This window comes from Bombus affinis, chromosome 8 (genome assembly GCF_024516045.1).
Source record: "Bombus affinis isolate iyBomAffi1 chromosome 8, iyBomAffi1.2, whole genome shotgun sequence".
Lineage (NCBI taxonomy): Eukaryota > Metazoa > Arthropoda > Insecta > Hymenoptera > Apidae > Bombus > Bombus affinis.
Window position 1 is genome coordinate 11,423,734 of NC_066351.1, and position 14,110 is coordinate 11,437,843.

General features: G+C 33.0%; 3 protein-coding genes across 4 annotated transcripts; 1 reads left to right on the forward strand and 2 right to left on the reverse strand.

Moving 5' to 3' along the window:
- Positions 1 to 452: 452 nt before the first annotated feature.
- On the forward strand, positions 453 to 7,717 carry LOC126919191 (RNA-binding protein 5-like). Its single transcript, XM_050727999.1, has 8 exons — positions 453 to 606; positions 1,350 to 1,949; positions 2,047 to 2,116; positions 3,337 to 3,398; positions 4,271 to 4,396; positions 4,471 to 5,218; positions 5,301 to 5,464; positions 5,537 to 7,717. The coding sequence occupies exons 2-8, from the start codon at positions 1,365 to 1,367 to the stop codon at positions 6,554 to 6,556; spliced, it is 2,775 nt and encodes a 924-aa protein (XP_050583956.1). The 5' UTR covers positions 453 to 606; positions 1,350 to 1,364; the 3' UTR covers positions 6,557 to 7,717.
- Positions 7,718 to 8,589: 872 nt separating this feature from the next.
- On the reverse strand, positions 8,590 to 10,066 carry LOC126919185 (beta-1,4-N-acetylgalactosaminyltransferase bre-4-like). Its single transcript, XM_050727989.1, has 2 exons — positions 9,054 to 10,066; positions 8,590 to 8,959 (listed from the first exon to the last, which is right to left on the reverse strand). The coding sequence occupies exons 1-2, from the start codon at positions 9,885 to 9,887 to the stop codon at positions 8,765 to 8,767; spliced, it is 1,029 nt and encodes a 342-aa protein (XP_050583946.1). The 5' UTR covers positions 9,888 to 10,066; the 3' UTR covers positions 8,590 to 8,764.
- A 160-nt stretch (positions 10,067 to 10,226) lies between these two features.
- Positions 10,227 to 14,050, reverse strand: LOC126919161 (IWS1-like protein). Of its 2 annotated transcripts, XM_050727911.1 has the most exons (8): positions 13,728 to 14,050; positions 13,436 to 13,547; positions 11,703 to 13,358; positions 11,603 to 11,617; positions 11,117 to 11,477; positions 10,744 to 11,033; positions 10,558 to 10,669; positions 10,227 to 10,483 (listed from the first exon to the last, which is right to left on the reverse strand). In XM_050727911.1, the coding sequence occupies exons 1-8, from the start codon at positions 13,738 to 13,740 to the stop codon at positions 10,361 to 10,363; spliced, it is 2,682 nt and encodes an 893-aa protein (XP_050583868.1). In that variant the 5' UTR covers positions 13,741 to 14,050; the 3' UTR covers positions 10,227 to 10,360. The 2 variants fall into 2 exon arrangements, with proteins under 2 accessions (XP_050583868.1, XP_050583869.1); XM_050727912.1 differs by lacking the exon at positions 11,603 to 11,617 and having other exon boundaries at positions 13,728 to 14,049.
- Positions 14,051 to 14,110: the final 60 nt, after the last annotated feature.

Here is a 14,110-nt window from a genome sequence, read left to right on the forward strand (position 1 = left end):
ACATCCTAACGCGGGAAACTGACGCAGCGCGATGACGCCATCTTACGTTCTTCTCAGTAATAGCTTCCCTACTGGAAAATTTAAATTTATATTCGCATTTATATGTACGTATATATAATAAAATTATCTTTCCAAATATGTAGCGGTCTAGAATTTTATAAATTTATTAAAATATTATATTATTTATTTAAATATTATTTATATCTGTAAAAGACGTTACATTATTTTCATTACGCGACGCTTTCATGGAAACTGCTACAACGTATCAATTGGCATGCTCAAAGTAGAATATATGACTATGAAATATGTAAAAAATTTATTTACAATATCAAAGTTATTTGGCTTGATATATATATTAAAATTAGGCTAGTAGAATACTGATAAAATTTTGAAACAAAATTTTTCACTTACGAAGAAAATATGTAACGGCATAAAACGAGCTGGAGCGCCATCTACAAAATATTTCCTGATAGAACATATTTTTTGCACCACGTAATGAGTCCGTCTTCCACACGCTACGCCATATTGTATGTGAATCAGGAGGTGCTACCACGCCATTGCGCACATTACATTAATCTCCGACTATTTCCATAAATAACGAGTAAAGTAAGTAAAAAAACGAAGCTTTTATAAATTCACACGACTATAAAACTCATTCGATTCAAAATTTTGTTTTATTTCAATAGTTCTTCTATAACATTGAATAATGATTATTAATCAACACCACGATGTTTCGTTCACTTTTGCGGATCGAAATTCTCATTTCGATATTTTTGTTTTATATTGTTTCTTATCTTGTCTCCTAATAGGATATTGCTATTTGATCCTATTTACGCTTGTAATAATAATAAAATACATGCCTCTTTTTTTTCATTACGTTTTCTGATAAAAACGCGTACAAAATTTCGGATGAAATCTGTCACTACAATTTAAAATGATCGTGCAAAATATACTATTTTTTTGTTAGAAATAAATATATTTTCAGATCGGACCACATTATTAAAAAAATATTGAAATTCATATTTTTATGTATAAAATCTATATGTCAGATGTATTCCATATACCTACCACTACTTCTTGAATAAAATTAATTTGTATCCATTTAACATATGATAGTTTATTTTATATACTTTAATTCATATATAAAGCAATAGGTTTTAATTTAATAATATGCTCTGTTCACTGCTTTAATTTAATTTTAAATGCTTATTAGCTGCCATTTTTACATTAATGGATGGCTATTAACATTCTAAATTACAAAGTAATGCATTAATTGAATTTGTCATATTTTACATTTCTTATTTAGTAAATAATTACTAATATAATAATCGAAAATTTGATTGTTCCAGAAATTATTTAAATGCATGGACAACATGTACAGTAACAACATTGACCCATGGGAGCCGGGTTACGGACCTGAAAGGAGGGGACATAATTCAGATTATGATTATCGTAATGATTATGGAAGCAGTAGGTCACCAGATTACGTAGAACACCGTGACAATGATCATCGTGATAGAGACCATCGTAGTCCAGAATATAGAAACCATCGGGGCCGAGATAGAGATCGCGAAAGAGATCGTTCAAGAGATAGAAGAGACCGTAGCAGAGATGACAGAGACCGTAGCTACAGAGACAGAGAGGATCGTTATGGAAGGCAGAGAGACAGAGATTCTGTAGAAAGAGACAGAGATCGGGATCGTGATCGCGATAGAGATAGAGATCGCTCCAGGAGAGACAGGGATAGGGAAAGAGATCGAGATCGTAGAGGGAAACGAGAGGAGAGAGATCGGGATCGCGATGATGATCATAGCCGAGAAAGTATGGATTTTGAGCACGACCATGGACGTACCTATGGTTCGTCCATGGAAGGCATCCACTACAAATCTCAATCTCCAAACAACACCATAATGATTCGTGGGCTTGCTCAGCATATTACAGAAAATGACGTAGGTTCTCAACTTAGCGGACCAACATAATTGGCCACTCATGAGCCAGCATTTGCAAGCATACATCACTGTTATTATTATGATGTGTGTATCACAGGTGCGGCAAGACATCCTTAACTGTGGTCTCATGCCCAAGGACATCAGGCTGATTCGTAAAAAGGATACAGGTAACTATCATTATTTTTGTGAGTTAACTTCCCCTAAACCTAATGTGCGAATTAGTGAATTGCTTTTTATCTCAGCAAATTGCATTAGATTTGTGTAGCATAAGTTATCGTTGCATTTTTAATGATCATTTTAAAAAATGGTTTGGAATCTAATATACGAAACATTTGATCTTACAGGGTGATTCTCTCTCTAGTTGGCTCAAAGAAAATGCTGGCGTAACGGTAACGTGTCGCTATATGTGATCGATCATGAAATACCGACATAGATCTTACATTAGTGTAGATGCAATTATGTGTGTATTTATATGTATACGTAAAATAATCCGCGGTGTCATTAATGACATTGCTTTTGAGTCAACTAACGAGAAGGTCACACTGTACAAATAAGAAAAAAATTTCAAACCATTTTTTATAATATTGTACAATCATATATATTAGTATTATGTCGGTACCAATCATGCATACCCCAAAATTGTTCAATTGAATACCAATCATTAATTAATTTACTAATCTTGGAATCAGGTAAGTTTATAACAAGAACAGAATTTATTACATAGGAAGAATATTTTGAGGGAAATCAGAACATCATTATTCATCTTACAAGGGTGATGTAAAATATTTCTAAAAATCTTTAATCTTATACTATATATTATATAAAATAATTGGAATATGAATCTACCAACCAATTCTATATAACTATTCTAGTTTCCAAGTAACGAAATTATTATATTCTATTGTATGGAGTACATACAATAGAATATGTGATTCTTTTCGGTACAATGAGGCTCTGTTGTTAGTATCTATAAAAAATATCAGTTTTATTTTTTCCAATATTGTTTCATATTAATAATGATTGTATAAAATAGAAATTTTTGAAAGGGGAAGTATTTTCTATACAATTTCTACTATTGCTCCTTTGATCTATTCACGGTAGTGAACATAAAAAAATGAAAGGAGGTTAGGAGACTTGGGTAGGTCTGGCATTAAATTAAACTTATCGCGTAAAGATACTAAAGAAAGATCGTCTGTCACCCGTGTAGAATTCATTCTGCTGAGCTTTAGGCAAATGGAAATGAAAGCAAGCGACGAAGCGAAGAAAATACTTCGTTCGAAAGTCAATCTGTCAATGGTTGGTGCTGTGATTGCCTGCCCTCTCAGAGTAGAGACTCCCAGGCAAAACGTGGATTAACTTTGGATATGTGTGTATTTGCTCTGTATAGGTGCTTCGCGAGGTTTTGCATTCGTCGAGTTTAACGCGACTCAGGAGGCCGCACGGTGGATGTAATGAAAAGATAAACACTGCAATACTTGAGTTACACTAGACAAATAATGAAATCTTATAAATAGGTTTACCTTAACACAGTGCCAATCTTGTGTATTTTTTGCTGGTGGTTTATCTACATGGCAATCTTTCGGTATACTGTACTGCATTAAAGCACGATATTGGTCCTGCAGCATCAGTACTCCCTGAAACAGAGAATTTCAGTGTTATTCCCGTCCAACATCCTCCCAAAGCAGCTGCATAACCCGTAAACTTTCTTCTTGGTTGACGAAATTATAGATTTTTTTTCTACTTCATAGCTTTCCGTCTCGAACGAACAGTAAAGAAAATGTCATGGTCTTATAACGCGTGGGCCATTCCACACGACTTGCGGACCGACCTATACGTATATTTGTACATGCGCGGAAACTTCTTTTGCTGACTAAAAGAATTAAATTTGTGGAAACAAGCAAACATACAATGATTTGCTTGCATACAAATTTATACGTGAATAGGAAAAATATCGTGCATAAAAATTGTCATTCTTTTAATGCTAAGCATTTTAAAAGAATGACAATTTTTATGCACGATATTTTTCCTATTCACGTATAAATTTGTATGCAAGCAAATCATTGTATGTTTGCTTGTTTCCACAAATTTAATTCTTTTAGTCAGCAAAAGAAGTTTCCGCGCATGTACAAATATACGTATAGTCGGTCCGCAAGTCGTGTGGAATGGCCCACGCGTTATAAGACCATGACATTTTCTTTACTGTTCGTTCGAGACGGAAAGCTATGAAGTAGAAAAAAAATCTATAATTTCGTCAACCAAGAAGAAAGTTTACGGGTTATGCAGCTGCTTTGGGAGGATGTTGGACGGGATAACACTGAAATTCTCTGTTTCAGGGAGTACTGATGCTGCAGGACCAATATCGTGCTTTAATGCAGTACAGTATACCGAAAGATTGCCATGTAGATAAACCACCAGCAAAAAATACACAAGATTGGCACTGTGTTAAGGTAAACCTATTTATAAGATTTCATTATTTGTCTAGTGTAACTCAAGTATTGCAGTGTTATCTTTTCAATTACAGTGTGGTGCACACAATTTCAAAAGAAGGGAAACATGTTTCAAATGTTCTGCGTCTCGAGCAGAGAGCGAAGAAGGCGGAGAGGGTAGCGATGAAATTAGTCCTCATCCTACGAATACAGTTCTCCTTCGTGGATTGGATGTACTAACGACCGAAGATTCGGTCCTGCAGGCAATGAAAAATCTTTCATCGATGCCGATACGAAGCATTCGTATAGGACGTGATTCTCTTACAAATACATCAAGAGGTGTATGCTACCTAGAAATGGGCAATGTAGTGGATGCCATGTATTTACATACAGCCCTTACAAAACAGGGATTGGTAGTAGATGGTAGGAAAGTGGAAATTACTTATTGCAAACTTCATCAAATAAATAATACCAACACGTGGAAAGGAAATGACAGCCAGTCACAAAGATATACTTTGGATGACGTTGCTCAATTGGCCGAATATAGTGCCAATTTATATGCTAAGACACCTGCACAGAAAGCTCACTACCTTCAGTATTATACGCAATATTATCAAAATCAAATAATGCAAGGATCTGCAATTACTTTGCCATCTTTAAACCAAACTGATCGAGTGAATGCAGCTGCAGCCGTAGCACAGTCCGCGATACAACAATTACAAGCATCTAGAAAATTAGGGGATTCTGAAGAAATGAAAAATAGACCAACACCGACGGCACCGTCTAGTACTACTTTAGCGAGTGGGAGAGTTCCTGCACATGGTAGCGACGGTAAAATATATTGTAGGTTTTTTAAGTCTAATAACATGGTTCTAGATAAATTTACTACAAAATGATTTTTTTAAACATTCATATCTTTTTACAGCTGTGCCAGATGTTAGCACTTATCATTATGATGAGTCATCTGGTTATTACTATGATCCAAGTACCGGGTTATATTATGATCCAAATTCGCAATATTATTATAATAGTCACACGCAACAATTTCTATACTGGGATGCTGAATCTTTTTCATATCAACCGGCAAAGGTGATTAAAATTTCTATTTCATTATTAACATCAGTTTTGTAACTTTTACTATTAAAGATTTTATATATGCAGACTGCTACAACTGTAACACAAGCAACAGGGACAACGTCTAGTGGAACTACAATTACTGCTACAGCAAGTAGTACAGATTCAACAAATACGATTACCAATCAAGCAACAACTTCCTCAGTTACTACCGCGACTCAAGAAACTTTGAAGGAGGATGAAACTAAGAAGAAAGACAGCAAACAAGATAAAGTAAAAGTAGCGAAAAAGATAGCAAAAGATATGGAACGTTGGGCAAAAACCTTGAATCAAAAGAAAGAGAATGCAAAGAGTAATTGGAATTCTGAATTTGCTGGTGGTGATGGTAATCAAGGTGTCGGAAGCGGAGCTGCAGATGCAGGATACGCTATATTGGAAAAAAAATCTCTTGCAAATTCTTATCATGAGGATGAAGATCAGAGCGGAAATAACGGTTTGGTTGCTGCCTATGGTGGTGGTAGTGATACAGAAGAGGAAATAGAGGATGTACAGCAAGAAGAAAGGCAACACACAGATTGGAGTAAATTAGCATGCTTACTGTGTAAACGACAATTCCCAAGTAAAGAAGCATTGCTTCGACACCAACAGTTATCTGATCTTCATAAACAAAATTTGGAAAATTGGTATCAAGTACGTGGTTTAGACCCAAACGATCCACAGCAAAGAAACAATAAATATCGCGACCGCGCCAAAGAAAGAAGAGCAAAATATGGTGAACCAGAACCTCCACAACCAAATAAACTTAAAGAAAAATACTTAAAAACTAGGGTCGAAGAAATATCGGTGTCATATGAAGAACCTACGAGAGCCGGTATTGGTTCAGATAATGTTGGTAATAAACTTTTACAAAAAATGGGATGGAGTGAAGGAATGGGGCTTGGTAAATCGAACCAAGGTAGGACGAGTATCATTGAAGCTGAAAGAAGGGTTCCTACAGCTGGATTAGGAGCAAAATCGTCATCTTATAGTGCGTTACCAGGGGACACATACAAAGATTGCGTAAAGAAAATGATGTACGCGCGTTATCAAGAACTATCTGATACATAATACATTGGATATAGTGAAAATAGATTTTATATATACCATAAATAAGTAATTGTACTCTCAATTTTTCATAGACGAATAGGTATACAATATGCGTATCATCTTAATGTGCTGATTGTTTGCTGGTCGTTCCATTCTTGGGACATATACGGTTTATATTTCTTCTTTTTTTCCGATTCTGACATTTTCATTTAAAGATGTTTAAGAAATAATGTAAATTAATTATTTTTGTTATTTCATACTTATTCATTGAATCATAATGTAATTTAGCTGATAGATAAAAATACTCTGAACTTTATTTGCATGATGCTGCTGAAGTTCACATTACAGTCACATGCAATAATATATGCTTGTTAATTTAATAAAAATTAGATACTTAAGGAAGGACATATCCAAGAGTGTATCACAAATACCAGTAACAAGATAATTCACTTACTAAGCAATTTTTGTCTAACACTTCGTGCACAATACACAGTACTTCCTGTACTTCAACAGGGGAAGTGCATTGAAACATTATGAAGTATATAAGGAGAATTAAATTATATCATTTTATTCAAGTTTCATAACGTTACTTTGAATGAAAATCAATTTACATACTTATGATCCAGTGAAACTAAAAGTATCACTGGTATACTATATATATTTATTATATTATACTAATTTACATTAAATTTCATAATTCCTTTATAATGTAATTATATTAACTTCACATACTTATAAATATATATATACTTATATATATATTTATACAAAGATAATTATATATTTATAGTCATACATATATGTCAATTCTTTCTTTTTATTATGATTTATTCTGTATTTTTGGAGATCACACAATTTTCGCTATACATACACATTTCTATAATCATTCGTACACTTTAATCTTATTTTTTTAATCACACGTGTTAAACCCATGTAATAAGCAATAGGTTAAAAGGCGATAATAAAAGTATACGCGGCATTATTGCTTGCTATATACGCCTATTCATTTTTAAATAATTGAGGTTTGTTTTTGTCTTATCTGTATTTTCCATTTTGTAGTATAGAAATTTTAATATTCGAAATAGTAAATTTTTGTAAGGATTACGTTTCCAAATCTTTTTAACTGTACGAATATAATTAACCGATTTGTTGTTTACAATAAAACGTTTTCTTAGAGTAGAACTATATATTACTTTTTTAAGTAGATTTATAGTTTTATATATGTTTCCTTTTGTTGAGTTCTTAAAGCATGTATTAATATCTATTGGAACACTTGTATTTATACCTAGACAAGTGAAATATTTTCAATGATCAAAAATTTTGTATTCCATTGTGCTAGATATGAGTTAAAAATTTTTTACATTTCGGTATGCATTGTTTATCACATTATCAATACACAAAAATCAATTACTAGTGGCTTGAGAACTATTTGAAATATTTCTATTATGACAATTATATTTAGTTAGTTTCGAACGTAATATATTTTACGTTTCCATTGATTTGAGTGTTATAATAGTATGTTTGTCTCTTTTTAATCAATATAAATATTATACTCAGAAATATCAAGACTATTAAACAATTAAATTAATACTAATGTGTTCGAAAAAGATTTATGTGATTATAATATCAGTTGCTAATACTTTGACATGTAGAGGACATTAATAGAGGAACAAACTATAATCTATTTGTAAAAAGTATCTTTATGCTATTAAATCTGCACTTGCTTAAAAAATCAAGATTTCGTGAAATACCGCGTTAATTCGAACAGGAACATAATTAGGAAATATGTTTACATTGTTTTTTGAATACATTACATAATACTTAGAAAACAAATTATTAATAAAAGTTCTACATTTGAAAGGAATTTTAATATCAATTAAATAACATTATCATCCTATGTTGATTAATAGTTTGTTTCTCTAATTGCACAGAATTACAATTTATTCTTCCCTAAACATATTATTATATCTTTGGTTTGACACAGCAGAATATCAAAAGATTTATATTCTCAGATTTTCTCAAAATTGTGCGAATAAACTATATGATAACATAAAAATGGTATACAAAATAATTTAATGGCCACAATTATTATAAATATTAGGGGTATATATCAGAGCATTACAATTCTATAAATTGTTGCTAACTAAATTATTATAAGAATTATTTTCAGTTCTTTGAGGGAAGTAAATTAGATTGCATTAAACACTTTTAAACAGAAGGTAAAGGAAACTAAACATCTGCTAAAATCCAAGAATATAATGGTCTTAATTGGTGATTAAGAACTCTATATTCTAAGTTACTAATTCCATCAGTATCATACCTTTTAGCACTGTTCTCAAGATTTTCAAATCTAGTATTGCTTGGAGGTTCTTTTTTGTGTATTAACATGTAATATTGAGCAATATCAGGTCCAAAACGTGTAACCTGAAATTTGATTCAAATATAAAAAGTAATTTAACAATATTTCATAATGTCATTATTGATAATAATCTTAGTTGATAATAAATATTTAACATACTTGAAGACCTTTTGATTGTAAACGACCGTAAAAATCATCATCTTCTCCACCCCATCCATAAAAAACGTTAGAGAATCCATTAACTTTTTCAAACTGTTTTCGAGTTAATGCAATTGCACCACCAAACAAACCAGTGTATGGTAAGTTGTAACGGAAAGTATTTACACTTGAACTCATGTGTCTGGGCATTTTAGTGCAGGCATAAATGTTGTCCAGATTCTGAGGTATTAAATCTATGTCTTGAAAGATGAAGCAGTGAAAATCATTCACCTTGGTCGCCTCTGCATATCCAACATTGAAAAGTTTAGCACGATTAAACTCACGTATCGGACTTTGTTCTATCACAAATATTCTATAATCAAGATTTTGAGCTTGCAAGAAGGGATGAATATAATTCATAAAAATAGTGAGCTGTGTTTGACGATTTCTATATGGTAATATAATGGCCACATTGAAAAGAGGGTGACAATTTAGAGGTTTCCACTGTCCTCCAGGTAATATACCCAGACGGCGGGCCATTGCCACGGGATCTTCTCGAGGATGTTCCTCCGGATAAAACAAATGAAAAGATCTTCGCGAATTAACCACGATCGAGCACGAATTATCTCTTGTTGGATAAGATCTTTCCATTTCATCGTAAATATCTTCTGTTTTTATAAAAGTATAACGTGATGCAAATCTTGCTGGGTGTAAGCAATAACCCAAAATCAAAATCGTAATGATAGCGTACGATAATCCTCGTGCATAGTCATAAAAAAAAGCGACAAAGGTTTTTAAAATATTAATAATACTCCTCATCCTAACCTTTGTTTCAACTCCCAATAAACATTTCATTCAAGCAGGTGCGTTATATTTATTTTTAAATTTGTTAGTTTGTTCGATAGGTTCAACATAGTTCAAAGTATTATTTTACAACTTAAATATGAAACTTGGAGTTAGATAAAAATATTTATACAAACGCGTTTGTAAGTACATAAATGCAGGCTAAACTCAATTTTGACAGCAAAGTGAAAACTTACGTTTGCGCAATACGTGAGTAAAACATGGTAGAACTACCGGCGAATAGAACACATTATCAACTAAGTCTATCGTAAGACCAATAAATCGGTATTTCAGAACGTGTGTAAAATGATAGTGCGTTTTAATGAAAATGAAAGTGGATGTATACAGAAATTTGTATCGAATATTTTTATTAAGCACAAATCTAATTATAACCTTATGTTAATACAATTTCATATCTGAATTGATGCTTATAATTATAGAAGTCTTGTATAACAGTTTTTCATAATAACTAAAAGTTATTAACGTTACAAAGACATTTTACGGCCTTCAATAGATATATCCACAGCTCTTCTAGTTGCTTTTATCCTTTTACTATCCATGTAGTTTTTCATGTGCCTTTCAAATCTATTCATTTGTTTCTTCGTGCTCTGTAATATTATATCATTAATATATTTTGAACTATTAACTTACTAAGAACAAAATATAAGATAGTAATATTTACCCTACTAATATCAATATCAGATTTCCAATCTGGTCTTATAACATAGTCTTTATTGGAAGGTCTAGGAACTCTAGCTCTTCCAACCCAGCCCGGATCTCCTGGCCTCAATGGTCTAAACAAAAGAATTAATTACATTATCCAAACAAAGTTAATTGTTCTGATAATAGGAGTTTGAAAAATTCATACTTAGCATCTCCTTTTAAAGCTTTATTAATATCTTGTGATTTCTGAGAAGAACCACTATCATCACTTTTTCTTCGCTTTTGTGGTGTCTGTTCTAAATCTCTTTGCATTCTTTCTTCTTTTGATAGGGCTTTAAAATCTGCAGATAAATTAAATATAGGTCTTGCCCATTCATTAATTAATTTCCCTGCTCGCTCCTTATTTTCTTTTGTTTCTTTAGGATGTTTATACAGATACATTACAGCTTTACCAATACCAGATTGCTTTAAAGAAGCTTGATCAATTCGTGGAAACTAAAATATTAGATTATTTTATTATATTTGTATATATTTTATACTTATATATAAATATATAAATGATTAAAGCATAAACTTACTTCCCATAAAAGCTTTAAAAGACTATCCCGAATTTTTAAAGATGGTAAGGACCGATCAGGCATCGGAGCCAACCAATCCGTTAAAACTGATAATACATTATGCTCCAAAAAAGCCAATTGAAGATCGTGTTTTTTAAGTTGTGATAATACTTTAGGTAACATTGCAATTTTATTAGTAGCTGGTTTGTTTTGTTGATTTAATTTTCTATCATCCTCTGATGCAGATTTCATATCAGATAACAATTGAGCTATGATATCGTCATTATCGTTAATTATATCAATATCCTTTCTTTTGCGTCTTCGTGATTGTTCTTCTTTCTTACGAGCCATCATACGATCAAAATCCGATAATGAATCATCTCTGAAAATTAGTACATTTATCGTTAATTTTAATTATAATGAATTACAAAATTCTTTAATGAAGCTTTTTCTATGAACTGTTGCTTCATTGTAATTCTTAATCTATTATTACATATTGTTACTTACAAATATCTGCTACTCCTGATAAGCATACGTTAAATATTATATACATTAAATTTTTATTACACATATAACTTTTAAAGCACATAAAATCTAATTTACTTACAATCCTCCATCCGCAATCATTCCATCGTCAGAATCTTCATTTTCTTGTTGTTCATTTGCTGTACTATCTACAAATTGTTTGTTCCCTGCTTCTTCATCACCTTCCTCCTCTTGTTCATGATCTTCTTTTTTCATCTTCGTTAGTTCATCGTCTCCTTCATTTTCCGAATCTACTATTTCATGTTTTGATTTTTTTGTTGCTTTAACACCATCCTCTTCGTCCTCAGAATCGGATAAAACTCTATTTCTCTTTCTAACAGCACCTCCTGAATCTTCACTTCGACTTCTTGATCTCCTAGACTTTGATGCTGAACGAGATCTTGATCTTGATTTAGACCGAGATGAATGTCTAGATCTGGCAGCTGACACTGATCTTGATCGCGAGCGTGATGGTGAACGCGATCTCGAACGTGATCTTGAACGTGATCTCGAACGTGATCTTGATGGTGAACCTGAAGCGGATCTTGAGGGAGATTTTGACTTTGATCGAGATCTCGATTTTGAACGCGATCCAGAACGCGACCTAGAAATAGATGCTTTCGAGCTGGAGCGAGATGACCTAGAACTAGACCTTGACCGAGAACTTTTCCTTGAAGCTGGAGACTGTGATCCTTTGCGCGACCCAGATATTGATCTGGACTTCGATCTTGATTTTGATCTTGACATTGATTTTCTTGACCCAGATCGCGAACGTGATCTAGACTTGGATGCGTGTCTCGAACCTGATGGTGTCCTTGACTTTGAACGTGACACCTTAGGTTCCGCTGAGGATGATCTAGATAATGATCTTTTTGGAGATACTGTAGGTGACTGTTTCCTTGATCCAGAGTCTGACTTAGATCGTGATCGAGATCGAGATTTACGTTTGCCATCTGGAGACTTCGTAAGAGATTTTGCACGTGTACTATTGTGCGAATTAGGAGAATCTTTTCTTGATCTTTCTATCGATTGAGATTTTGATCTAAAACGTGATCGAGAATTTCTAATAGGCGATGGTGAGTGTTTTCCTTCCAAAGATGGGGAATGCGATGCTTTTTTCTCACGAGATTTAGATCTACTACGTGATTTTCGACTCGGACTATTGGAAAGGGACCGAGATTTTAGCGAATTTGATCGGGATCGGGATCTAACAACTGCTTTCGGAGATCTAGAAGGGGAACGGGATGGTGATCGAGAATTCGCTTTATACGGTGTAGGAGATCTGGAATAGGAACGAGAATTCATTTTTGGGGAAGAACACTTAGACGGTGGGTTACTTCGTTTAGTCGATGTCGATCTGGATCTAGATCTTGAATTTTCTCGTGATGCTAAATCAAGACTTCTTCTAGATTCTTCCAAAGAAGAACTCCTTGATCTTGACCGGGATTTTGCTGAATGTATCGAACGTGGTGATTGTGATTCGCTTTGAGTAACTTTTCCATCTATTTCTGGTGATGGAGATTTAGAAGGTGATCTAGAATTACTTTTCCTTCCAACAGACTTTGAACTAGATCTAGATGATCTTTGATTTTTAACAGAAGACGGTGAAATTGATCGGTTCCTGGAAGGTGAACGCGAAGGTGATCGTGAAGGCGATCTAGAATATGATTTCCTAGAGTTAGCATTAGAAATCACAGAAGCCGGTGATCTTGGTTGGCCAGGCGATGATTGATTAGATCTAAAAGAAAATCTTAAATGTTGTTATGTACTACAAGTAATATTTTAGAATTATTTAGATAGATATGAATGTAAAACCTTGGAGAACGGCTGGCAGAATTTGATTTAGATCTACTTCTAATAGACCTTTGGGAATCCACCGATGGACTTCTAGATTTCCCTCCTTCATCTTCGGACTCGCTCCTTCCTTCTGAAATAAGTAACCACTACATTACAAAGGTTCAAAAACACAAGCAATATTCCTTATCATATGCATATTAAAAAAGTTTAATTTTAGTAATATTAATTATAATTTAAATTTATCTTTTATTTTTTAATAATAACTTTTTCAGTTAATCGTGTTTAGAAAAATTTATGCCATTTTATTTACCTTCGCGATTCATTGCGCTTATATACAAATAAAAATGTACACTTTGTCAATAATTATTACTAAACACTTCTTTCTCCGAAACAACGATATACGTATTTTTCATAAAGGTCCTGCTAAATCAAAAAATAGTTTCTTGTTTTTAGCAATAAATCAGAACTGACACACATATTCAAGAAATACATTTACAGTGGAATAATTTAAGAAATATAGAAAATTCCTTTGAGGTACGCGTGAATGGCCACTTTGGTTTTAACTTTCTTGTTAGGTTAAGGTTAGATGTTTAGACCGAACTAATCACTATGCTGCTTAAATCGAATATAACCTTTATTACAATACGACCATAGACAAGCTCTAAGTATGTATGTATACATGTGCATTAAAAT

What these genes read in the sequence shown, in the direction of transcription:
- LOC126919191 (XM_050727999.1), top strand. Translation starts at nt 1,365, where the DNA reads ATGGACAACATGTACAGTAACAACATTGACCCATGGGAGCCGGGTTAC. An exon ending in AGCATATTACAGAAAATGAC is followed by an intron (nt 1,950 to 2,046) that starts GTAGGTTCTCAA and finishes TGTGTATCACAG; the next exon opens with GTGCGGCAAGACATCCTTAA. An exon ending in AAGATTGGCACTGTGTTAAG is followed by an intron (nt 4,397 to 4,470) that starts GTAAACCTATTT and finishes TTTCAATTACAG; the next exon opens with TGTGGTGCACACAATTTCAA.
- LOC126919185 (XM_050727989.1), bottom strand. Translation starts at nt 9,887, where the DNA reads ATGAAATGTTTATTGGGAGTTGAAACAAAGGTTAGGATGAGGAGTATT. An exon ending in TACAATCAAAAGGTCTTCAA is followed by an intron (nt 8,960 to 9,053) that starts GTATGTTAAATA and finishes ATCAAATTTCAG; the next exon opens with GTTACACGTTTTGGACCTGA.
- LOC126919161 (XM_050727911.1), bottom strand. An exon ending in TCTGCCAGCCGTTCTCCAAG is followed by an intron (nt 13,359 to 13,435) that starts GTTTTACATTCA and finishes ATTTTCTTTTAG; the next exon opens with ATCTAATCAATCATCGCCTG. An exon ending in TTTTAAAGCTTTTATGGGAA is followed by an intron (nt 11,034 to 11,116) that starts GTAAGTTTATGC and finishes CTAATATTTTAG; the next exon opens with TTTCCACGAATTGATCAAGC.